This window comes from Anolis carolinensis, chromosome 6, assembly GCF_035594765.1.
Source record: "Anolis carolinensis isolate JA03-04 chromosome 6, rAnoCar3.1.pri, whole genome shotgun sequence".
In the NCBI taxonomy this organism is placed as follows: Eukaryota; Metazoa; Chordata; class Lepidosauria; order Squamata; family Dactyloidae; genus Anolis; species Anolis carolinensis.
The window spans coordinates 15,610,108-15,635,853 of NC_085846.1; the positions used below are offsets into that span (position 1 = coordinate 15,610,108).

General features: G+C 41.9%; 1 protein-coding gene across 1 annotated transcript in view; it reads right to left on the reverse strand.

Moving 5' to 3' along the window:
• Positions 1-862: 862 nt before the first annotated feature.
• Positions 863-25,746, reverse strand: part of cacng8 (calcium voltage-gated channel auxiliary subunit gamma 8) — a 39,633-nt gene continuing 14,749 nt past the window's right edge. The window contains exons 3-5 of the mRNA XM_008118446.3: positions 18,194-18,277; positions 8,751-8,891; positions 863-5,933 (exon numbers count right to left, since the gene is read on the reverse strand). Coding sequence (XP_008116653.1) covers positions 5,275-5,933; positions 8,751-8,891; positions 18,194-18,277 — 884 coding nt within the window. The 3' untranslated portion in view covers positions 863-5,274. The remainder of the gene's footprint in view (positions 5,934-8,750; positions 8,892-18,193; positions 18,278-25,746) is intronic.

Genomic DNA, 25,746 nt, shown 5'->3' on the forward strand with positions numbered 1-25,746 from the left:
GGCTCATTGCTATGGAATCATAGGAGTTGTAGTTTTGCAAGGTCTGGGTCTTCTCTGCCAAAGTGGGTTGGTGCCTCACTAAACTATAAGGAGCTCCCGGAGACGCAGTGGGTTAAGCCCTTATGTTGGCAGGACTGATGACTTGAAGGTTGGGTTGCTGACATTATGGTTGTCGGTTCGAATCCAGCCCGGGAAGAGTATGGATGAGCTCCCTCTATCAGCTCCAGCTCCATGGGGGACATGCGAGAAGCCTCCCACAAGGATGGTAAAAACATTAAAACATTTGGGCATCCCCTGGGCAATGTCCTTGCAGACAGCCAATTTTCTTACACCAGAAGCGACTTGCAGTTTCTCATGCCACTCCTGACACACACACACACACACACACACACACACACACACACAAAACCAAACTACAGCTCCCATGATTCAATATCATTCAACCATGGCTGTTAGTGCTGTAAAACTGCACTCATTCTAGTATAGATGTTCCCTTGGATATTCTTGTTGGGTGTCTATGTTGTCTTGAATTTTTTAAAAATATCGTGTCAGAAGCGAATTGAGAATATACTGCAAGTCGCTTCTGGTGTGAAAGATTTGGCCCTCTACAGAGACATTACTCAGGGGACGCCCGGATGTGTTACCATCATGTGGGAGGCTTCTGTCATGTCCCCTCATGGAAGCTGGGGCTGACAGATGGGAGCTCACTTCGTCTTGAGGATTCAAATCACTGACCTTCGGATCTTCAGGTCAGCAGTTCTCTTGAATGAAACAGCACAAGTGATAAATGAGACTCCTATCTGATGCAGATGCATTCTTTGTCTTGTTCCCATTTCCCTTTAATAACAACCTCCCTTGAAAGTATTTTCATAGGACTTTATTTGAAAGGTAGATTCCAGTAAAAATCCATGCATTTTTTGTTGTCGTTGTTGCTATTATGACAGACTGACAGACAGACTGCTGTTGCTGTTCACTTGTTTGTACGGTTCCTCTCCATAGGCATTGTCTTTTTTTCCTTTGCACCAGAAAATAGCACAATCACTGGCTGTTTTGTTTTAACCAAAACCATATCTCCTCTTATATTTTTAAATACTTTCTCTTGTTTGAAAAATATGAAATTGACTTTACAGACATATACCAAGCATGGGCAAACTTGGGCTCTCCAGGTGTCTTGGACTTCAACTCCCACCATTCCTAACAGCCTCAGGCCCCTTCCTTTTCCCCCTCAGCCGCTTAAGCGGCTGAGGGGGAAAAGGAAAGGGCCTGAGGCTGTTAGGAATGGTGGGAGTTGGAGTCCAAGACACCTGGAGGGCCCAAGTTTGCACATACCTGTTCTAAAGAGGGCCAGAATCCTATATCACTGTCAATGGCTGGATCTACACCTATATAATGCAGTTCCGTGCATTATTTTGGCCTACATATAATGAAGTTTCAAACTGCATTGTATGGCAGTGTAGATCCAGCCCCAGTGACATAACTTGATGTAAGCTTAGCTATGTAGCAGAGGCACTAAGAAACCCTGTTAGTGAATTGCAAAGAAACATTTTGGCAAGATCATCGATACGCATTGGTACCCAGCACATACCGGTCCCTTTGCCCATTAGTCACTTTGCCAGCTTTGCTACATAGAAATACAACAGCACTCTGTTGGGCATGGGCATGGACATGATGAAACCACCCAAATTCCCGCACACATAAGTTCACTTATGGAAATGCAACCCAAATACAGGATTCTGACCAATATTTCTTAGAAGGCTAGAGCAAACAGGAGACAATCACAGTTTCATACTTTTTCAGACATGGCTTCCCATTAGCTACTGGAAAACAATAACTTGTCTGTAGTTAACATTTCAGTGAGCAGTTTTTCTGTTATCCAGACACATAACAGTTTCAACATTTTAATTATTTTCAATTGCCTGATAGCTAAGGGTGCATCTACATTGCTGAGTCAATGCAGTTTGACATTACTTTTGGCTCGTTCTACACTGACCATATACTGCAGTTTGAACAACATTATACGGTTAGCGTAGGTTCTACACTGATGACATAATGCAGTTCAATCTGCATTATATAGTCAGTGTAGAAACATCTTCAATTGCCATGGCTATGAAATCATGGGAGTTGCAAAGAAGGCTAAAGACACTGGAAAACTAGAGTTCCCATGATTCCATAGCATTGAGTCATAGCAGATAAAGTGGTGTCAAACTGCTTTAATTTGATAGTGTAAATCAGGCATGGGTGAACCTCAGCTTAAGCGGCTGAGAGGGAAAAGGAAAGGGCCTGAGGCTGTTAGGAATTGTGTGAGTTGTAGTCCAAAACTCCTTGAGAGCCAAAGTTTGCCCATGGCTGGTGTAGATGCACCCTGAGCCAAATCCTACTGTATTCTGGAGGTCTGCAATTCTGCATCAGTTGTTCCTGGAACTGCAGTCTGAAATGGATTTACTAGGATGTGAGCCCTGCTGAACTACATGGGGATTACTTTGAGTAAACACATTTTGTCTGCAACCAGAATTCTGTCAATCAGCACTAATTCCTAAAGTATCTAGTAGTACCTACTCTTTACAAAGTGTTACCAAGGTTGTAAAAACCAAAGTCCATTTTGTTTGGTTGTACAATTTCCCCATTTCTGCATCCATATAAACTGTATGCAGAAATGCACTCAGTTTATATGAATGCATTTCTGCAGAATGTAAAGCATTGTTTTCCAAAGTTTTTCCCCCCCTCCTTCACAAAAGACGAAGTGGAATGCTGATCGGTGATCCAGTTACATAATTTTATACAATGGTTGTAACGGCCTTTTGTTGTTCTGCTCCCCACTCTTGCAGATGAAACCGGGGACACACATGGCCAAGCAACATCAGAGAGTAGTCAAGACGGGAAGAGATATTAATGAGGAATACACAAAGTAAGAGAGGCTGCAGCAGTTTGCTTTTGTCCAAACCCATTGGGAAGGTTGAGATTCTGCCTCCTCCTTTCCTCTCCCCTTGCTGTCAACTAAGCATATACTGCTTTGGCACTTTGAACTCAGTTTGCAGCTATGGAAGTATGCTGAAGAGGAAGGAGGAAGGTGGGAGGAGAAGAGAGAATTAAGGACCCTTGAACATAGGATGACAGAAGATTAATTGGGTCTGTCCCTGCCAAATTGGGACAGTTGGAAGATATGTTTAAATGGCAATATGCATTTTGGATTATTTCCTTCAAAATGCAGTAAGCAAATTGAATTTGAGAGAGCCTTCATTCTGCTGAACTACTGTTAGCCCAACTGTACCCTGACAACACTGTTGATTCAGATGAACTATCTTGATTTTTTAGATTTAACTCTGAATTCTGCTTTTTTACTTCCTTCTTGGCCCCAGTCCCTATGAATAAATTTGATAATGACACTATTTTGTGTGTATAAGCCCATCCTGAGTCTATATTATGGTCACTATAAAGTAAACTAGTAAGTTAGAATTGGGTTGGCAGTATATTGCCAGAAAATATACATAAAACAGGTCCTCATAATACTGGAGCTGAGGGGCTTCACTTTTCATCTTGTTCCAGATCCAGGATGCAACTAAACAGAGGGAAAGAACTAAACAGAGCAGTAAATAAACCAGGAGAAAAAGGTTTATAATGGTCAGGGGTCATGTAGTATATATAAATTCTGCATTGGACAACATGGGATCCCTGCTCAATGTTGAGATTAAAGGGATTCCACCTGGATTGGCAGTGAGGATCTGCAGATCTGTGTCTGCATGCACATAGTAAAAATAAAATAAAATAAAACAAGTCTAGCATGATTCAGGGGGAGAAAACATCAGGATCAGAAATATCCTGTTTTATAAAACAGCTTCCAAGTGGAAAGAATTCCACTGAGAAGGAAGTCACTGTTGACCCCTGCGCTCGACTCCAAATAATTAACCAAGTCCTAAGAAACGTCACAATCATGTTGTTAGTTTCCTCATATATGTCTCTTTGTGTCTGTGAGTCTGTCTATATATTTATTTATTTACTTATATATTTATATAACTATAATACATGTAAAAATTCTCCCTAGGAAGCTGATTCAGGGGATTTGGGTAGGGATGAGTGGAGCTGATCTATCCATCTCCGTGACCTCTGGATTCATTTGTAAAGCGCTTCATCCAGATATCGAAAAGAAGGTGCAAGGCTGAGGAATCGATTAAAACTCTACCTACCAGATGGACAAGGCAAACAAATTAAATCAATTATAATTGACTTAATATTTCGAAAAAAAAATGGGTAAGGGATACCTGTATAAAGAGCAGGGACACCCTCCCTCCTCCCCAAAGACAGCTTCATCTCAGGAAGAGCTATGGCTCAGTCATGACTTACAGATGGGCCAAAAACAGAAGAGTCCAAGATTAGAAGAAAGGAGATTTGTCAAAGTCTAGGGATTAGAAATACCTCTGGCAACCACTAAGGGGCAGTCAGTCCTTTTAGATTTCCCAAAGCCTTCTCTCTCCCCCCCCCCCTCCCCAAATACTTGATCCCTCCCCCAAGCCCATGGCACTGTGTTTTGGCACAAACTTTTGTCAGCCCTTAGTAAAGCTGCAGTGAAGGAGAAAAGAGGGTTCCCTTATACTCTGTGAGGAACAAAACACCCTCTTGATCCGCACTGCAGCCCCAGAATTTGGCACAGTACATTGTGGAAGCTATCTTGTACACAGCTTGTGAACAGGGGAGACCGAGCTTTCAATCCGTACCCAAGCCACGTTTGATCCATATCCACACCGCTTTCAGGCCCTCTTGGCTGTCCATTAGAAAACTCAACCAAGTGTGCATGAGGAAGGACACTTTTCCCCCAAGAGCCACTGAGCCGCAGTCACGGGCTCCCTTCTTCTGAAGGCCAGTGTCAAAAGCATCTGTCCCAGTTATTCTTGAGGTGCCTGATTGTAAGGACAGCGATGTTTGAGTTATTTCTCCTAAACTGTTAGTAGTAGAAATGGTTGAAGTCTGCCTCGTAGTTATTTTTTTATTTATTTTCACAAAAGCCCCTTGGTGAAAGTACTCCTTCTCTTCCACAAGATGTGAGATGTAATCTTAGGTCCCACTGGTAGGTCAAAAAGGTGATGGGGAAGACAAAAAGAGACGGAGATTGAAAGGAAAGAGAGAAAGGAAAGGAGGACGAAACGAGAAAAGGGAAGGAAGGAACTGTAGAATGGATTGTTTTCTCGCTTCAGAACATTCTGACACTCCCAACATCCTTTGAGCTGTGTCTTGTCTTCACCTCTTACCCTTTCGATACCCTCTCCTCTCTTTGCTCCTTCCTTACACTGGAGTCGTCTTCCTGTTGAGGGTGTTGGTGTTGGAAGAGGCATCTTTACCCAAGGTGCCTGTTGCCCCCGCTACGTTGGGCCCGGTTACAGTGACAGTGACGCCAGGGTCCTTGGGGAAGGTGTTGTGCAACTGTAAGAACCCACCACTGCCTGTACCCGTGGCCCCTGACGGTGGTGGGGCTGCCGCAGCCCCCGTGGAGGCCGTTTCGCTGGCACCGCCATACAGGGAACTGATGTTGGCCTTGGAGGGGTCCCTCGACAGTGTATACATGGAGATGTCGGTGGAAGGGAATCCTTTGAGGCCTACGGGTGAGGTTTCTCGAGACTGTGAGGGTTCGGTGGAGCGGGAACTGGAGCGCGACCGGCGGCGGTATCGGAAACGGTAGCTGGGAAGGCGCAAGATGGCCGAGGAAGAAGAGGAAGGGTTCTTCAGCAGCTCCGTGCGGCTCTTGCAGTGGGCCTCACGGTTCTTCTCAATGTAGATGTTGACGGCTAGAACTCCAATCATCTCTGCCAGGATGAAGGAAAGTCCACCGAAGTAAAAGGACCAGCCATAAGAGTAGTGGCTCTTCTTCTCATCATCCCGTTTTGTGCCGGGGTCCCCAGCGTTGGCAGAGATGTAAACAATAACACCTATGATGTTACTGAGACCTGAGGTGTGGGGATGAGGGGCAGCCATGGAGAGATGGGGGGGGGGGGAGAGGGAGAGAAAAGGAAGAGGTCTATAGGTAAAGACATATTGGAGAAAGGTGATATGCGTTCAGTGGTTCGTAGAATTATGGGTCATCCAGTCCAACCCCCTGCCAAGAAGCAAGAAAATCGCATAAAAAGCAGCTCTGACAGATGGCCATCCAGCCTCTGCTTAAAAATCTTCAAAGAAGGAGCCTCCACCACACTCTGGGGCAGAGAGTTCCACTGCTGAACAGTGAGGAAGTTTTTCCTAATGTTCAGGTGGAATCTCCTTTCCTTCAGTTTGAAGCCATTGTACCGTGTCCTATGTCCTGGTTCCAGCCTATGTTCTGTGTTTTTACAGTTTCGGGTTAAAGCATCTCTCTAGAATGAGAATGTGTGAAGAACCAAGAACAAACCACAAGTATCTGTCTGGTTACTAATAGATGGATTGTATGTTTTTTGTTACATGATGTTTGACTTTGTTGTATAGTTTCTGTTTGGCAGTTGCATGTTTTGCCTTGTTGGAAACCACCCTGAGTCCTCTAGGGGAGATGGGGTGATATATAAATAAAGTTTATTATTATTATTATTATTATTATTATTTCTTATTTCTTATTTCTCATCACTGATTAACAGCTCAAGAAGTTTGAAGAGCCGAATGGAAACTACATAGACTCATAACTGCTACTGCAGAATCTAAGACTAGAGTTCTGTGTTCATGCTCTACACTAGAGTGAGGCAAGCTCATACGTTCTAGATATCTGTAATAACTCCAATTAGCCCCATCTAACAGCACTAGTACTTAGGGATTATGGGAGTTGTAGTCTCAAACATATGGAACACGGTTTGTTTATCCCAACCCTATACAGCTAATCCTTGATTCCTCCTGCTCAAATCCTGCTCAACAAGAACTACAGTTCCCCGTCCCCCAGGCTGCAATTCTGCACAAGTGATTATAAATTTTCCAGTGTTTCATTCTTACTTATGTATAGCTTGTGTACATCAGTACTCAGCTTCCAAAGAGATGAAGTGCAGTGGACAAAAACAATGTTAAATATGAATGATAAAAAACTGTTTCAAACAGACTGGAAAACTCCAGCAGTTTCAAGAACAAAAGCAGTTTCAAGAATGTATCTGCCTGCTGGGAACTCAAAAGGGATGGAGTTAGCCTGACTCCAGAGAGATAGGGTTGTGTAGTGGTTTGAGCACTGGACTATGACTCTGGAGACCAGGGTTCGAATCCTTTCTGACCATGGAAATGTATCGCATGACTGTAGCCTAGGCAAGATACTCTGAGTTTCAGACAAAGGCAAAAGCAAATCCACTCTCAATATGTTAGCCATAGCCATTAGGTGTTTGCAAGTAAGAGCCAACACCTTGAACGTAGTGAGGAAGCACAGGGGAAGCCCATACAGTTCAGTATTATACGGTCTATGAGATGCATACCTGAGAACAATCTGTCTTCCTCATTTTGGACTAGCTGTAATTTCTTAATACCTTTCAAGGGTTTCTTTTGGCTGTCTTTGGGTCTAACTCCTTCCTACTATTCCTTTGATTGGCTGATACAAGAATACAGGTTTGAATGCAAGTGATGATACGATGAAGAAGAAAGGGAGAAAGATTCATAAGGAGAGATCCATAGATGTATACGTGCAGGGAGTGGTATAATGTGAAAGACGGACAATTCTGGAGAGATAGGGAATAAGATGGGTGGAAGGATGCTGGATACAGAAAGGATGGAAGAAGATAGATGAAAGTTTGGTATGTTTGAATGAACATAAGCATAAATCATGGTACATATGAACCCACCTCCTTTGTCCTGAATTTGGCCACTGTTTTAGCCCACCCTGACTGGCAGCAACTCAGCCCAGAACTAGCTCAATTGTTCTTGATGGCTACAAGATTTTCATAAAATGAGTATTGATGGTTGGTGTTTACTGAGCTATGGCAGAAAGGGAGGTCTCCGGCAAAGGTGCTTTTTCAAATCAGCTATTCCAGCTACATAAATCCCTCCACAAAAATCCCCTTGTTCTTATCTGCTATGCAATCAGGAGCCTTGGTGGTGTAATGGGTTAAACCCTTGTGCAGGCTGGACTGCTGACCTGAAGGTTGGGTTGCCAGTTTGAAGCCATGAGATGGGGTGAACTCCCGTCTGTCAGCTCTAGCTTGTGGGAATATGAGAGAAGGCTCCCAGCAGGATGGTAACACATCTGGGCATCCCCTGGGCAACATCTCTGTAGATGGCCAATTCTCTCACACCAGAAGCAACTTGCAGTATGTTCTCAAGTCGCTTCTGACATGATAAAAAAAAAATCTACTATGCAAAAACCATCTATTTGAGAAGGGAGATTATGCTTACCAATGTAGTACCTTGACTAGACTGCTTCAGTTTCCCTCTACTTTTAGAACTGCACATTATCCATTTTCAAACATTGTTTTTATTCAACTGCATGCTAGATCTCTCCACCTTGATTGAAAATATGGTATCTAGAGAATCTGGGGACCTGGAACCTTTCAAATACTAAACATGAGATCCTACACACTTCTGGCTCTTCCTAGAAAATTCCATGGAATGGAATGACATTGTAACAAATAGGAAAGTATTAAAAGTAAGTGGATATGAAGCTGAAGTTGCAATCCATGAAGAAGGAAATGGAGAATGATGGGGAAATAGAGGAATGGAACAGCAGTTTCTCTATAACTGAAATGACCAAAAATGGATCATGGCTGGACATTTCAATTACAGCCACACTCAAGACGAGAGAAGGATTCTTCCAGCTTTGCCACACCACTCACCTGCAGCAACAAATAGGATGCCAGCACCGAGGATAATGTTGCGCTTGGACTTGTAGACACGGCTTGCAGCTACGCAGAATCCTCCCAGTAACAGCAAGATAGCACTTAGAATGGGGAAGATGCTTGAGGCCCGTACCACACCTGTGGGGAGACACATGCCCACGGTTATAAAGAACATAACAAGCGTCCACGGGTACAACATTTTGTGTTTAGAAGATTAGTGTACTGGCAAGATCTCTGGCAAGGTTTCCTTCCTGATATGCTAGATTTGTATGTGTTGAGAATAATAAATACATAAGTAAACAGAGACATCTGACATTAAGAAAGAATACCTGGCCTTCAGTGCTGCAGTTATAGATTTGTAATCTAAATGAAGAATCTGCTACTGAAAAACTCTGCAAATTCCCTTCAGACAGCTAGCAGCCACATCCAGTGAATGAGATCTGCTCAGTTGCCTATCGGGGTGCAAGAAGGAGGCTGTTTCCATCCAGCTACCACCAGCAAATAAGGCTGCAACTATCATAGAATCATAGAGTTGGAAGAGACCTTGTGGGCCATCCAGTCCAACCCCATTCTGCCAAGAAGCAGAAAAACCCCATTCAAAGCACCCTTGACAGATGGCCATCCAGCCTCTGCTTAAAAGCCTCCAAAGAAGGAGCCTCCACCACAGTCCGGGGGAGAGAGTTCCACTGCCGAACAGCGCTCACAGTGAGGAAGTTCTTCCTGATGTTCAGGTGGAATCTCCTTTCCTGTAGTTTGAAGCCATTGTTGCGTGTCCTAGTCTGCAGGGCAGCAGAAAACAAGCTTGTTCCCTCATCCCTATGACTTCACGTATTTGTACATGTCTATCATGTCTCCTCTCCGCCTTCTCTTCTGCAGGCTAAACATGCCTAGTTCTTTAAGCTGCTCCTCTTAGGGCTTGTTCTCCAGACCCTTGATCATTTCAGTTGCCCTCCTCTGGACGCTTTCCAACTTATCAACATCTCCCTTCAATTGTGGTGCCCAGAATTGGACACAGTATTCCAGGTGTGGTTTGACCAAGGCAGAATAGAGGGGGAGCATGACTTCCCTGGATCAAGACACTATGCTCCTATTTATCAGAAGCAGGACCTCTGTCCTAAGGGGTTTGGAAGTGTTATCTTCCTTGTGTCCCAGTCAGTAACAAAACAGACCTCCTTAATTTGTTTCTGGCCACTGGAAGTTAAAGTTGGCTATTGAGAAGGGCTGGGCCAGCTAATGTTATTTTGGTGTGTATATGTAACTAAAGAGCTGATACAGAATTTTGGTGATTATTTCTTAACAATACACCTCATTAACATAAGTAAATAATAAACAATATGCACACTTTGACTCTTTCTAAAAGACTTGAACCCCAAGGCAGGGAAGATGAGTCTGTGAGTCGGTGGAAAGATCTACTGCTTTAGTAATGCATGAGTGGGCATTTTATCAGCATCAACTTCAGGAAAACATATTTTTTGGAAATATGGCCAGCTTGTATTAATATATCTCCTAATCCACATTCACATCATATTTATTTTCTCCCTTTTTCTCCTCCTCCTCATTTTTTCCTTTTCTTTTTAATTATGTTTTTAAAAACATTGGCTGGAATTCTGTTGCAAGTCCTACCCAAAGTACAGTCATTGACTCAATGTACCTTCAAGTTACTTGTTGACTGATGGTGACCCCATGGGCTTTTTAAAGTCAAGGAATACTCAGAGGTAGTTTAGTCAGCTTCCTCTGAAATATGTCCCAGGGTTCCTTTCTGAAATGTCGAGTGGCATGTGTGCCCTACATGGTTACAGCTTTCCTCAATTCACGAGATGTGTTGGATTTAAATGCTCATAATCCTTCAAACCCAACATGCCTGGAGATCACAAGATTGGGACAAGGTTGGATTATCACATCTAGAATATCATGCAAGGAGGACATGCTGTGGATTTGGGAGGGTCACACTACCCAGGGGCCACAATTTTGGGCATGCGGAAGTGACAACATGTCATTTTATGCTTCACAAATGTTTGCTTAGCCCAGATTTAATATATTTTTTAAAGTTCAAAGGAAAATTAAGATGAGCTTAGTGTTTGGGAGAAAGTGAAGCCTTTTGTTGTTCCCAGAGGCAAAAGGACTAAGGGTTGGATCCAGATTTTAATGTGGTGCAACAAAGTTGGTGGAGGTCTTCTTCCTTCTTCCCATAATAGTTCTTCCAAAATCTGTTTTGCAAAAAGCTATTTCAGGGTATGAAATATGTAAGGTCCCAAAAGGGTTTTAAAAATCCTTTAGATATTTCAGCCTCCTAATGAACATTTTTGTCCATTGGGAGGTCTATGGAAGAGACCAAACCAAACTTCCCAAGGGCCTCTATATGATTTTGGAGTGTCCTAGGTCCTACTCCTGACTAATGCTATTTAACTGTGCTGTGGAAAAGGCATGGGCCATGAAACAAGGACTCTCTCTGCCTTTTAAACAGGGACAGTTGGAACATATGAGAGAAATTTCTAGGGTAGAAAAGTAGATTTATGTATTATGCCTGAACGACTTAATCCTAACTCAACCAAATCAGAATGGATTTTTACAGGGACAACCAAAGAACTCTCCTGCCTCCAGGGCTCTCGTGGATTCCAAAATGTGGACTTCACTGTCTCAATGGAACAGACATCGGAAAAGGGGAAAGCAAAACTGTTTCACAGTTGTCTCTGTGTGTGTATGTTTAAGAAGGGGAAAATACAACTACAGTACTTTTCTTTCCTTCTCCTCCCATCTCCCTTTTGAAAAATGCCAGGAACATTTTGTCGACATTATATAATTATGAATGCCCACAGGCGAAGGGCAGAGGGAAGTGATTTACAGGAAAATGAGGATTTTGGAGAAGAAGAACTATTATGAGAGCTGTTGGCCAGAAAATTATTTTAATTCATAAATCCTTGGCTGGCCAACCTTTAATTAAAAAGAAGTAAGTGGAAGTAAAAAAATATATATGCTAAGCTGTATTTAGCTTTCGGGACAAGGTTAAGCCCTTTATTGTTAAGGCAAAAGGATTAAGGGATGGATCCAGATCTTGATGTGCAGCAGCTGGGTTGATGGAAGTTGATTTCCTCACCTCCTCTTTCCAATAGGAATTGGTTCAAATCAAGCAAGGAACTGGGTTGCTGTGAGTTTTCTGGGCTGTATGGCCATGTCACAGAAGCAGAATAGGAAAAAAAGGAGAGAACGCTTCTGGAACATGGCCATACAGCCCGGAAAACTCACAGCAACCCAGTGATTCCGGCCATGAAAGCCTGAGACAACACAAGCAAGGAACATTTCCACCAGTTGTATCAACATAATGTGTGTCTACACCAGGTATAGGCAAACTTTGGCTCTCCGGGTGTTTTGGACTTCAACGTCCACAATTCCTGGCCTCAGGCCCCTTCCTTTTCCCCCTCAGCCGCTTAAGCGGCTGAGGGGGAAAAGGAAGGGGCCTGAGGCCAGGAATTGTGGACGTTGAAATCCAAAACACCCGGAGGGCCAAAGTTGGCCCATGCCTGGTGTAGTGCTTTGAGTGTAGTGCTTTTGAGACCAAGATACAAATCTAGATTCAGCTCTGGAAATCTACTAGTCAAGTCATTATCTCTCAGCCTCAGAAAAAGGCAATGACAAATATCTTCTGAAAAAAAACCCAATCTTAGCAAGAAAACCCTCAGGATAGAGTCACCATGAATCAGAGTCAACCGCAAGGCACATAACAACAAGAAATAGACATTTAAGATAAATATGAGGAATCCTTGCTTCTTTTTTCTGTTTGCTCTGGCCTTTGGCTAAACAAAAAAACAAACTCACTGATTTGGATTATTTCTAACCCCACTTTTTTTTGATAGCATGACCCTGAGATAAATTCATTATTTGGCCATGAAACAGTTCTTGACTGGCCCCATCTCTCCATATAACACACAAGATTTACACATCTTAGGAACAGAGAAAAGTGCCACGGGGTATGAATGCTGCTTTTGGAGAACAGCAAACCTCAAAATTCTTTCTTTGCAAACTGCAATGGCAAGTGTATGCGTGCGTGCCCTTTTTGCATATTTCAAAGTTGATTTTGATCAAACGGCATGGATGATTTTTACACATATGATGGGGCCATCTTTGTGGCACAAATATTTTAAAATGCAGTAGCACATATTTTTCTAAACTCATAATAGTTCTGTCCTTCTCTCCTCTTCATATGTGTGTGCGCATTGCTTAACCAAACTGAAAGCGACTGATTTGTAATGGAGGCTTCTTGGGCAAACCATGGAAGAATTGACAAGGGTAGATGTGTCTATTGCTTCATCCTCTGGATGGAGGCAAAAACACTTGCTGATTTTTCAGCAGGGCAACTCAGCATAAATCACTTTCTTGTCGGGCTTCTCTAGTCAGGGCAAATGTGTCAAGAGGTGGCTGGAGGTCCTGGTATTTGTTGCTGTATTTCCCTGGGCTCGTGTGAACATGCAAATGGCATTTCTGTTATCCTGGGCTATTTTCTGGCAATTCCCGGCACCAGTTAAACATTTTAGTCCTGCCCACAAGGGGGTTTCTTTTTAATTCCAAGACCTACCAGAATTTTAAAAGTATCTTTCCCTTCTTCTCTCCTTAAAAACATTTTTACAATTATAGTGCATCCATACTTTAGTGAAATGGTCTTTTGAATTAGAACACAATAAGAAAAATGTTTTTAAACCTTCAGAGCTGAGAAAATTTGCCCTTCAAACCATCTCAAAGCAAACTCTGGAAAATAAAAGAGATATAAATGACCAATTCTTTCCATTTTCCCTTAACACCTGGAAATCTAAGTGATTTTGCTTCTTCGTTTGAAGGACGCTATCATGACTCATAGCCTTAACTTCTTGAAATGTCTAACCTTCTTATAGGGATGACCTCCTTAAGCCTTACATCAAATATATGCAAATATACAGCTTGAATTTCCCTTATCTGAAATGCTTAGGATCAGAAGTATTTTGGATTTTCCCTTAGATTTTGAAATACCTGAATTTGCATGTACTGAACATACATATCTTAGAGATGTGACCCATGCCTAAATGTAAAATTCATTGAAGTGTCATATGAACCATATGCAGATATTCTGAAGGTAATTTTATACACAATATTGTAAATAATGTTGTACACTGAACAATCAGATAGGAAAGGTGTCACTATCTCAGATGGCCATGCAGACAATTTTGGATTTTGGAGTATTTTGGAATTCTGGATAAAGGATGCTCAACTTATATTTCTTTCTTATCTCCTTGGTTTCTTCCACACAGCTGAATAAAATCCTACATTATCCGCTTTGAACTGGAATATATGGCAGTGTGGACTCAGATATCCCAATTCAAAGCAGATATTATGGGATTTTTCTGCCTTGCTATTCTGGGTTATATGGCTGTGTGGAAGGGCCTCTTCTGACCACTGGTGTGCATTTCAGTTTTACTAACTTCTGCAAACATCACTAGCCCTTCCCTTTTGATAGAGAAGAACAGAATTTCTGTCATGAGCTGTTGAAGGAATTTGAATTTTCATTCAGGGCAGGGAGCAGCAATATGGTCACTTCTGTTATTTCTATCTTGTTCATTCACTGCAATTAAATGACTGCAGAGCCCTGGTTTGGCTGGAGTCAGAAAGTAATTAGCATAATGATGGCTTTGGCACTCGTTTGGTATTCACCGCGAAGCTGTGGGCTGGAGCAACACAGGAAATGAATATAAAATATGTGTGTGTGTGTGTGTCTGTGTAAAACATAAAACAAATATAATAAATCATTGAAACAACCAATTATTCAAATTAATACTACACATTCCACGCTAAAATTAAAAGCATGGGAGTAGGTCGATAGGGCAGAAATTACTGTTGAAGGAAACAAAGACCCAAGGGCTCAACCAATTCCTCATTTAAACAGAAGCCAGTCACATTCAGACTTAAAGTCTTCATTAGCCAATGTAAATCTTACATTGGGTTGCTGTGAGTTTTCCAGACTCACAGTTCTCCATGTTCCAGAAGCATTCTCTCCTGACGTTTCACCCATATGTATGGCAGGCATCCTCAGAAGTTGTGAGGTCTGTTGGAAACTAGGCAAGGGAGGTTTGTATATCTGTGGAAGTTCCAGGGTGGGAAAAAGAACTCTTGCCTGTTGGAGGCAAATGTGAATGTTGCAATTGGCCACCTTGGTTAGCATTGAATGCCCTTGCAGTTTCAAAGCCTGGATGCTTCCTGCCTGGGGGAATCCTTTGTTGGGAGGTGTTAGCTGGCCCTGATTGTTTCATGTCTGGAATTCCTCTGTTTTCTGGTGTTATTCTTTATTTACTTACATTGTTCAGTATTTCCCCTGAATTAAAAGCAACACTGGAGTATAGAGTTACTGTATACAAAATAAAAATGCCTCTTTTTCTTCATTCCCTATTGAAGAAGACGGCATGACAAGATATGTCTGGCTCCTTTTAAAATGAAGAACTGGATGAGATGTGGGCCATCGGTTTTCCTTTAAAAAATTATTTCTGTCTTGTGGACCTTCTCGTATACTGCCATAATCATAGTGTGGACTGTGTCATGTTGATGAGGAACTGAAAAATATGGATTTTTAGACATATATTGTATGCACATTAGAAGCAGTGAAATGTAGAAAAATCAGACTCTCTCTGTGTTAGATTTTAGGGATGCACAAGCTGACAGGACAGGGGGGAGAATGGGGGCCTGTTATCTATACATTCCAGTGTGAATTGGTTCCTAGCACAGCTTAATGGAAGGAGAGCTGACTTCTCCCCCTCCCTTTTGACAAGGGGCCATGATTAATCTACTATAGCTGAGCCCTGGTGTCTGTGACTTGCTATATGCTTTTAAGAGTGCTTAAGATAGGAAAATGCTGATTGTGCATATTTATGCCCATGTATGTAAGCATGTGAAGTGACATACTAATGACGAGATGAATGTAGAAGCATGTTCTTTGTCTGAGAATGTATAAAAGGCAAGTCAACGCCTTGATGGGAACTCTGGTTTGCTTTTTGGAAGAGATTCCACTTCCAGACTCAGCTGAATATAATAAACCGGACTTTTTGGCCTCTCAAAGGATCTCTCTTGCGTTATCTCTCCCGTCATCTACAACAATGTTAATTTGAACAACTGATTATTTTAATGATTTATCATACACACACACACAAATACATTTTATATTCATATATTAACTCTTTGCTTATCTTTCTTTGTTTCAATGAGTAAGATCTTATTCTGTTGGAAATAGCAATCTTCTACAAGCCTCCTATACTAGTCATTTGTTATAATTGTGATTGTTTACTTTATTGTATGTATATATTGGTATGCAGTTTTCCCCTTAACTCTAAGTCGTTTGAAGTGTGGAAGGGACTACAGACCATGTGACCAGATCTGGGACTATTCAGATTTAGACTCCGTTTTAGAAGTCAGTATGCAGTATAGTTGAGTATAGTATAGTAGTCAATATGCATCAGTCAATACAGTATGTAGTTAAGTATACTACAGGAGTCAGTCAGTATGCATTAGTAGTTGAGTACGGTATGCACCAGAAGAGAGTGTTAGTCTGTATGCAACAGAGAAGAGACTGAAACTGAATGCTTAAAGCACAGACTGTTTAAACTTTGAACGAATAAGCAATGTACCTGTATGCTGAATATATGAAGTTTTGTAAGTAAATGAACTATGTCAACTTTTAATGAAGACTACTTATGTTTTGGTCTCTTGAGAGCATGATTTAAAAGCAATATATTTCATGAGACAGCAGATGTTATTTTATGCAATTGAAATAACACTTTTGAAGATTTGCTATATATTTTATGCATTGGCATATCTTTGTTCCTAACAATTGAAAGAAAAAAAAAGGAATATCAGTCTAACAACTGAGAAACCTAAATGGCCTTACATGAATACTAGTGGATATTTACCACAGAGGAGAAGATTGAATCAAGTGAGTTTTAACTCTTCTCAGGAAGATCATATTTTACAAAAAGGTAATGATTATTCCAAATAGCGTGAATGCCAACTGATCTCCAAAAAGGGTGTCCTGTTTTGTCTTTCAAGAACAGCCTTAAAACACTGTGGTAAATAAATGAAAACTGCTTTACTTCAGCAAAACATAAAGTACAGCACACTCAGTGGAATAATGCAAAAGGAAGCAAGGAAGTCTTAGGGTAAACACAGTTCTTAGTCTCTGTTAAATCCCCAAATCAAATAGCAGTCTTACTTCTGACAAAGAAACAGCAATAAATCCTTAGGAGCAGTTTCCCAGATGCAGACTTGAATCAGGCACAAGGGGAGCGAAGAGTCATTTTATTACCAGCAAGAGCTGGCTGCACCTGCACCTGCTTTATAGCCCTGAGTCCCCTCACAGCTGCTAGGGCAGTTCCTAATTACTCAGCTGCATTTCTAGCAGCTATTCTAGCTGAAGACATCTCTGCTCTGTTTCCTTTCGCCTCTCCTGAAATGTGGGTACTTGCAAAATCTCCTCCCCAGATTCCAACTCACCCTCGGATTCATGAACACTTTCCTGCTCCCCTTCCTCTTCTGAAGAAGAGGAATCCCTAACAAAGGGTCATGCTTCCAAATGGCTATGGAGATTCTGGTTTTCCAAAAGGTTAAAGGTAAAGGTTTTCCCTGACGTTAAGTCCAGTCATGTCTGACTCTGGGGGTTGGTGCTCATCTCCATTTCTAAGCCGAAGAGCCGGTGTTGCCCTTAGACACCTCCAAGGTGATGTGGCCGGCATGACTGCATGGAGTGCTGTTACCTTCCCACCAGAGCGGTACCTATTGATCTACTCACATTGGCATGTTTTCGAACTGCTAGGTTGGCAGGAGCTGGAGCTAACAGTGGCTGCTCATGCTGCTCCCGGGGTTTGAACCTGGGACCTTTCGGTCTCCAGCTCAGTGCTTTAATGCACTTCGCCACTGGGGTTCCTTCCCAAAAGGTTGTGCCCCTAAAAAGTCATACCTTTCCAAAATATTATTTCTACAACAAAACCATATAGATAGAAAAGAGGAGGTGTTTCTTTTAATTCCTAACAGTATAGCACATCTTACTATGGTTTCTTTATAACTTGTCAGTAAGCATGAAAATGAAAGCATGCTTCCACTCCGCAATATGACAGACACATCAGAGGAACCCTAGATGTGAGCAACAATCGCCAGTCCCTTGCAGCATGACAACTGCTTCTCCAATGCTACCTCCCCTTAAATGGAAGGAAACCCCCAGATCTGAGATCTGATCGATCCACGCTCTTTAATACGTTGGTGCTGCTGTCCATCCCCAGCTAAAACCCGAGGGCAAATTCTGAATCTCAGCCCTAGCAACCTTTGAAACAGAGGCTCCGCGGTATCCCAACCGTTTCCCTTGGTTACAGAGAACTGTGGAGACACATTGCTGCTGAGGCCAAGAGACAGGAATGAATAAGCCCCCTATTTATACGTACGTAGGAGGTATTCCGCACTGTCGTGATCGTAGTCTGTGTCCTCTGGAAAATGGTTAATTTTTACACATACACCTCGCTTCAGCCCTAGAATGGGATTGAGAAAACATAAAAATTACCAGTATGCAAAATTGTTCTTTGAACATTGCTTTTGCTCAGAGCCACATTCGGATGCATTGCCCAGAACTACTTAGCCTTCATGCCAGATTTCCCCCATGCAGTCGCCCACTCATGACCTCGGGGTTGCCATGATGTTATAAGATACATGCTGGAAAATTCCAATATTTTCTTGCTGTTAGAGCCATTTGGATTTAGATAAGACAGAATTTTCTGCAGGTTAAACCCTTCGATTTTTCCTCATCTAAATCTCACAATTTGCTCTTCCTAGCCATTGAAATACAGGGTCATCAATACCTTTCACATATTAAGACAACTAGACCAGTGGCTTCAGAAAGTTCCTAGGGTCATTGGTCATACAACCCCTCTCAAGCTGGATCTGCTTTCATATAATGCAGTTTGAATTACCTAATATGGTCAGTGTAGACCCATATAATTCAGATTGAACTGCACTTGAACTGAACATTATATAGGTCTACTAGCTGTGCCCGGCCACGCGTTGCTGTGGCGAAGTCTGGTGGTATGGGAAATAAAGTATGGAGGAATTGGTGGTAGTTAAGGTCAAGGGTAAAGGTTTTCCCCAGACATTAAGTCCAGTCGTGTCTGACTCGGGGTTGGTGCTCATCTCCATTTCTAAGCCGAAGAGCCGGCATTGTCCGTAGACTCCTCCAAGGTCATGTGGGATGACTACATGGAGCGGCGTTACCTTCCTGCCGGAGCAGTACCTATTGATCCACTCACATTTGCATGTTTTCGAACTTCTGGGTTGGCAGAAGCTGGGGCTCTCTCCGCTCCCCCAATTCAAACCTGTAGCCTTTCGGTCCAGAAGTTCAGCAACTCAGCGCTTTAACACGCTGCGCCATCAGGGGATATTATTTCCTAAAGGTTGTGAATATACAATATTTCTGATTGGTTTTTTTTGTTTGTTGGAGGCAAGTATGAATGCTGCAATTAGGAAAAATGATTAGGATGTAATGGCCTTGCAGCTTTAAAGCCTGCCTGTTTCCTCCCTGAGTGAATTTTTTGTTGGGAGGTGTTAGCTGGCCCTGATTGTTTCCTGTCTGGAATTCCCTTGTTTTCAGAGTGGTGTTCTTTGCGATATTTTATCTGCTTCTACTGTCTGTGGCCCTGAGAAAACAGGATTTGCCAGACTTTGATGATGGGAATACTTTGTTGGGAGGTGTTAGCTGGCCCTGATTGTTTCCTGTGTGGAATTCCCCTGTTTATTTACTGTCCTGGTTTTAGAGATTATATTGTTCTGCATTATTCTATCCCAGTAATTATTTCATATTAAAGAAGAATCTCACTTATCCAACATTCGCTTATACAATGTTCTGGATTATCCAACGCAGTCTGCCTTTTCATAATCAGTGTTTTTGTAGTCAGTGTTTTAAATTCATTGTGATATTTTAGTGGTAAATTTGTAAATACAGTACAGTAGAGTCTCACTTATCCAACATAAACAGGCCAGCAGAACGTTGGATAAGCGAATATGTTGGATAATGAGGAATTAAGGATAACCCTATTAAACATCAAATTAAGTTATGATTTTACAAATTAAGCACCAAAACATCATGTTAGACAACAAATTTGTCAGAAAAAGTAGTTCAGTACACAGTAATGCTATATAGTAATTACTGTATTTATGAATTTAGCACCAAAATATCACGATATATTGAAAGCATTGACTATCACTCTTTTATATATATAGATATCAGGCATGGGCAAACTTGGGCCCTGGAGGGCCTAAGTTTCTCCATGCCTGGTCTACACTGACCATATAATGCAGTTCAAACTGGTTGTAGTAGTGTAGATCCAGTCCCATGCTGTCTCCTTTTCAGACCTTTTTTCCTTTCCTCTCCTTCAGCTGTGTTTCACTTCTCCATCAACCATATGATGGAGTTACTGATGTTCTTTGCCTTACCTAGCCTTTTCTTTAGCTAGTTAGGATGTATCCTCTTAATGCATATGTACATGTAAAAGCCAATTGTGAACTTTTTCTAAGATTGTAATCTGAAACTATCCGCCTTGTTTAGATTGTAGGCAAGTGGGGTTTATATAAAGTAGAGTCTCACTTATCCAACATAAACGGGCCGGCAGAACGTTGGATAAGCGAATATGTTGGATAATAAGGAGAGATTAAGGAGAAGCCCATTTAAACATCAAATTAGGTTATGATTTTACAAATTAAGCACCAAAACATCATGTTATACAACAAATTTGACAGAAAAAGTAGTTCAATATGCAGTAATGCTACGTAGTAATTACTGTATTTATGAATTTAGCACCAAAAAATCACGATATATTGAAAACATTGACCACAAAAATGGCTTGGATAATCCAGAACGTTGAATAAGCGAATGTTGGATAAGTGAGACTCTACTGTATCTGTGGAATATTCAGGATGGGAGAAAGCACTCTTGTCTGTTTGAGGCAAGTCTGAATGTTGCAATTGGTCACCTTGCTTAGCATTGAATAGCCTTGAAGCTTCAAAGCCTGTCTACTTCCTGCCTGGGGGAATCATTTGTTACAATCACGACCATGTAACACCTCCCAATAAAGGATTCCCCCAGGCAGGAAGCAGCCACGCTTTGAAGCTGCCAGCATATTCAGTGCTAACCAAGGAGGCCGACTGCAACAAGAGTTCCAAGAGTTCTTTTTCCCACCCTGGGCCTTCCACAGCTATATAAACCCCACTTGCTTAGTTTCCAACAGACCTCACAGCCTCTGAGGATGCTTGCCATAGATATGGATGAAACATAGGAAGAATGCTTCTGGAACATGACTATACAGCCTGGAAAACTCACAGTAACCCAGTGATTCTGGCCATGAAAGTCTTAAAGGTAAAGGTTTCCCCTGACATTAAGTCCAGTCATGTCTGACTCTGGGGGTTGGTGCTCATCTCCATTTCTAAGCCGAAGAGCTGGCATTGTCCATAGACACCTCCAAGGTCATGTGACCGGCATGACTGCATGGAGCGCTGTTACTTTCCCACCAGAGTGGTACCTATTGATCTACTCACATTGGCATGTTTTCGAACTGCTAGGTTGGCAGAAGCTGGAGCTAACAGCGGGCGCTCACTCTGTTCCCAGGATTTGAACCTGGGACCTTTTGGTCTGCAAGTTCAGCAGCTCACCGCTTTAATATACTTTGCCACCGGGGCTCCCATGAGAGCCTTTGACAACACATATTTTGAGTCAGTTTCAGTCCAGGGAAGTAACATGAGTTTCAGATATGCTTTTTTGCAATTCTGGTAAAAGAAGGCTTATTATTAACAGTTTTAGCTTTCATATTTTTTTTCCAACAAGAGCTAAAGTTGAAAATGTTAATGTTTCCAGCTGGAACACTAATATTTATCAGTGCGATACATACATATACTCCAGCAGCTTTTGGAGGTTGCAGTTGCAGTTCAGTGAGGTATGCTAAAGGTCTTGTTAAACTATAACTCCTATGTTTCCCTAGCATTGAGTGATTGAAGTTAAAGTGGTGTCAAATTCTATGGTGCACCTTAAGTAATTGAGTGTTTGTCAGAACAAGGAGTGTTCAACAAATTTGAAAGAAGGTTTGGAGAAGGAACCCATTCTTTTCCATTGAGCTCCTACACACCCAGCTTATACTCTATTAAATAGCCCACAGTTGAGAAATATAGGCTGAGTTTTGCAGTCTGTCCTGCCTCGAAGGTTGGAGGGGGAAGCACATCAGTTGTCAGACTGAGTGAGGGAAAGGATGCCAGTGTTGCGGAAAACAGCTAGCAACGTGAAAGCGCCTGAATTTGTCCGGCTGTACAGAGATGAGCAGGAGGATGTGAACAGGAGGCACAGCGTCTGCAGCCTTGTTCAAGACGTTCACAGCATTTAGCCTTAAGGCACAGTTTCCGGGTGAAAACCTGGGTTCTCTAATTGAGTCTTGTGTGGGCAACGTGGCAGCCTGTTTGCGGGTATGTGGGTAGGGTGAGGAATTCACGAGTGAGAGACTGCTTCATATTAATAACATATATTTATTTAGAGCCTCTGTAATGCTTGTCTTGACAGGCAGTCTGTGTTGAAGGCTGGTTTGTAGATTGTAGCAAACCCACCTACACCGAGGTGGTGGGAATGGGAGTAACCTTCTCTGGGGATCCCTGATCATCTCCCACAAAGACAGGTGGATGAGATTCCCTAGAACTCTCTTTTTAGGTTCTGGTCATATGAGTTGATGCAACTGTTTATTCATGTACAAGTGATATTTGTCTGTGCCGCACATCTGTGGTTGGATAGCATCCTATATAATTAACTCAATGTAACACGAAAGTTTGGCATGCGGAGCTTACGCTATTGCTTGCCATTCACAAGTCCTGGTGTTACTATAGAGCTGCTGCATGTCTCCCATGGTCTTTCCACACCTGGTGGAAAGCACACAGAGAGGTTAGGTAATAATTTTGGAAAACAGGAGAATTCCAGCTTTTTGCAGTATATATTTGGTGAAGCAGCAGGGATGGCTGAAATGTTGCTGAGCTGGGATCTGTTTTGCCACATGAGACACTGGATTGTCCAGTTGGTGAATGAACTCAGATATGTGTTGTCGAAGGCTTTCATGGCTGGAATCACTGGGTTGCTGGGAGTTTTTGGGCCGTATGATCATGTTCCAGAAGCATTCTCTCTTGACATTTCACCCACATCTACGGTAGGCATCTTCAGAGGTTGTGAGATCTGATGGAAACTAGGCAAGTGGGGTTTATATATCTGTGGACTGTCTAGGGTGGAAGAAAGAACTCTTGTCTGTTGGAGGCAAGTGTGAATATTGCAATTGGCTACTGTGATTAGCATTGAATAGCCTTGCAGCGTCAAAGCCTGGATGCTTTCTGCCTGGGGGAATCCTTTGTTGGGAAGTGTTATCTGGTGCTCATTGTTTCCTGTCTAGAATTCCTGCCAGGGAGCAGCCAGGCTTTGAAGCTGCCAGGCTATTAAATGCTAATTAAGGTAGCCATTTGAAACATTCACACTTGCCTCCAACTGACAAGAGTTCTTTCTCCCACCATGGACTTTCCACAGATATATAAACTCCATTTGCCTAGTTTCCAACAGACCTCACAACCTCTGAGGATAGCTGCCATAGATGTAGGTGAAACGTCAGGAGAGAATGCTTATGGATCATGGCCATACATCCCAGAAAACTCACAGCAACCCAGAACTCATATATATTCACAAACGAATGGCTGCTGTACTTTAGAGAAGAGCTACTGATTTTTGTGAGGAAGCTGCCACTAACTAAGAGTGTCAGAAAGTAGAAAATATGTATTGTTTATCAATGTGGAATGAGAGGGGATATGCGCAGTTGGAATATCTGCTTTTTAAAACCCTGTTAACATAGAGAAAGTAAAGGGGTGCTCTCTAGGCTGCCGCTGTGATGCAGACTAGCACCTGGTGCTATAATATAAGCCAACCATCAACTATCTGATCTTCATTGTTACGCCTTGTTTTATGTCCCTTGATCCCACTGAAGTTTGATATAATATTTGGACAAAAGAACAGAATGTTAGCAACAGGATTTTAGTTTGTGTGTTTTAGTTTTTTGATTTTCTGTTGCTCAAACTGTCTTTCATTCAACTCATTCCTCAAGACGCTTCTCTCATTTAGCACCCACGAAGCTGTGCTGCTACAGCTGATTCTTGGATTTACATTAGCATTGCCATCTTTCATTCAGCCATGATTCATTAAGAATTTAGCTGGTGCCATCATCAATTGTATTCCTTTATAGCATTTTAAAATCTATCTTATCTTTTTTCCAGATCTGAATTGTGGCATATGTTGGAGTTCAACCCCACTTCCCAAGTCTGTAGTCCTCAATGAGGGCTATTTTTTTCTCTCCTCTCCATTTCTGCTCTCATTCTGATTGGTTGTGTAGAATGGATACTTTTCTACTTCAAGCCTTTACTCTGGACTTATATTTGTACATCTTGGTGTGTGCTGGGTATATTGAAATCTCTCTCTGCTTCTGTGTCAGGAGAGATGTAGTGTAGTGGAGTTTTTTTCCTCTCTTTGAGGAAGTTATAGAGATGGAGTTATAGCTTAGCTAGGACCCAGTTAGTTGCTTTTAATAAATGTAGTTATTCTTTGTAATATAAATAAACTTTATGTGATTTTAAAGACAGAACTCTGCATGTTTGCCTCCTAAGCTCTAAATTCTTTACAGCCACATGGCACTTCACACCCTGCTTACTGTGAGCTGAATGCTCAACTATAAGTATCCTGTGTTTGCATATTTTGGATGCTCTGCTGTATTTTTGGGAGTTTTCCCAAACATAAAGGAAAATCCAAACAGCATATAGGTTTATTTTGGAGTCTGATATAATTAGTGTATCAACTGGTCTGAAATGGACCAGGAAAATATTAGTTGTTCTTAGCTTACTGTGTGTTTTACTAAAGGCGTTTCTGCCTTTGATTGCCTCCGGTCCAGTCTTGGCCAGCTTCTGTTCCCTATCAGGGCAAGGAGATTTGACTACCAATTTCCTCTCTTTCTTCTTTGCCTTCTCTTATCACTGATATTATTTTACATATAAAAAAATAAAACAGGAAAGCAAAATTTAAATGCCCCGGTATTTACATCAGTCTTTAATCCAGTATTTAAATACTGCAATGAAAGGAAATTAATATTTCAATGAGGAATAGGGCATGACTAATTGAGAGGCAATGAAGAGGAGTCTTCAGTAATGCTGACGCTGCACTGCACAGGTAGCAATTAGAGGCAGGAGCTGCATTGAGGAAGCTTCTAATTAATGTTGAGTAATTGGTCATTATAGAACGATCCTGGCCACAAGAATGGTGTAAATGTGTCCAATGTCTATGGGGCTGTTTTGTGCCCTGCAAAGTCCCCCAACAGACCCTCAACCCTCCTGTCCTTCTCAATTAAAACAAATGATACCAATTTTCCAGCCAAACTATGTACCCCAAACAGCCACATAAATGTGATAGAGCCCTCACCCCGCCTGCTTCAAATACATCAAAATGAAGAAAAACAGCTGGGGGAAACAAACCTGGATGTGATGTTCCATTACTTCCACTGCATCAGGAATGAGGGTATATAGATATAGATACTGGATGTCTCCTGTAGTAAGGACTGTTCTTCTTACAGGCATTTATCATTTGTATCCTCTGTCTGCCTAAGTTTATTTTCCACCAGATTTTTCCTTCTCAACAAAATGCATTCATGTTTTTTAGCCATTATTGACTAATGCCCTATTCTTGAACCTTCTTTCTGTTGATTAGGGGCACATTTACACAACACAATTATAGAAGTATTGTCCCACTTTAATTGCTATGGAAACATCTGATGGAATCCTGGGAATGGCAAGGAAAAGTATTCAAAATTCTCAGCTAGACTTATCCAGCGCCTTAGCAAACTACAAACCCCAGGATTCCATAGCATGTTGCCATGGCTGATAAAGTGGTATCATAGCACTA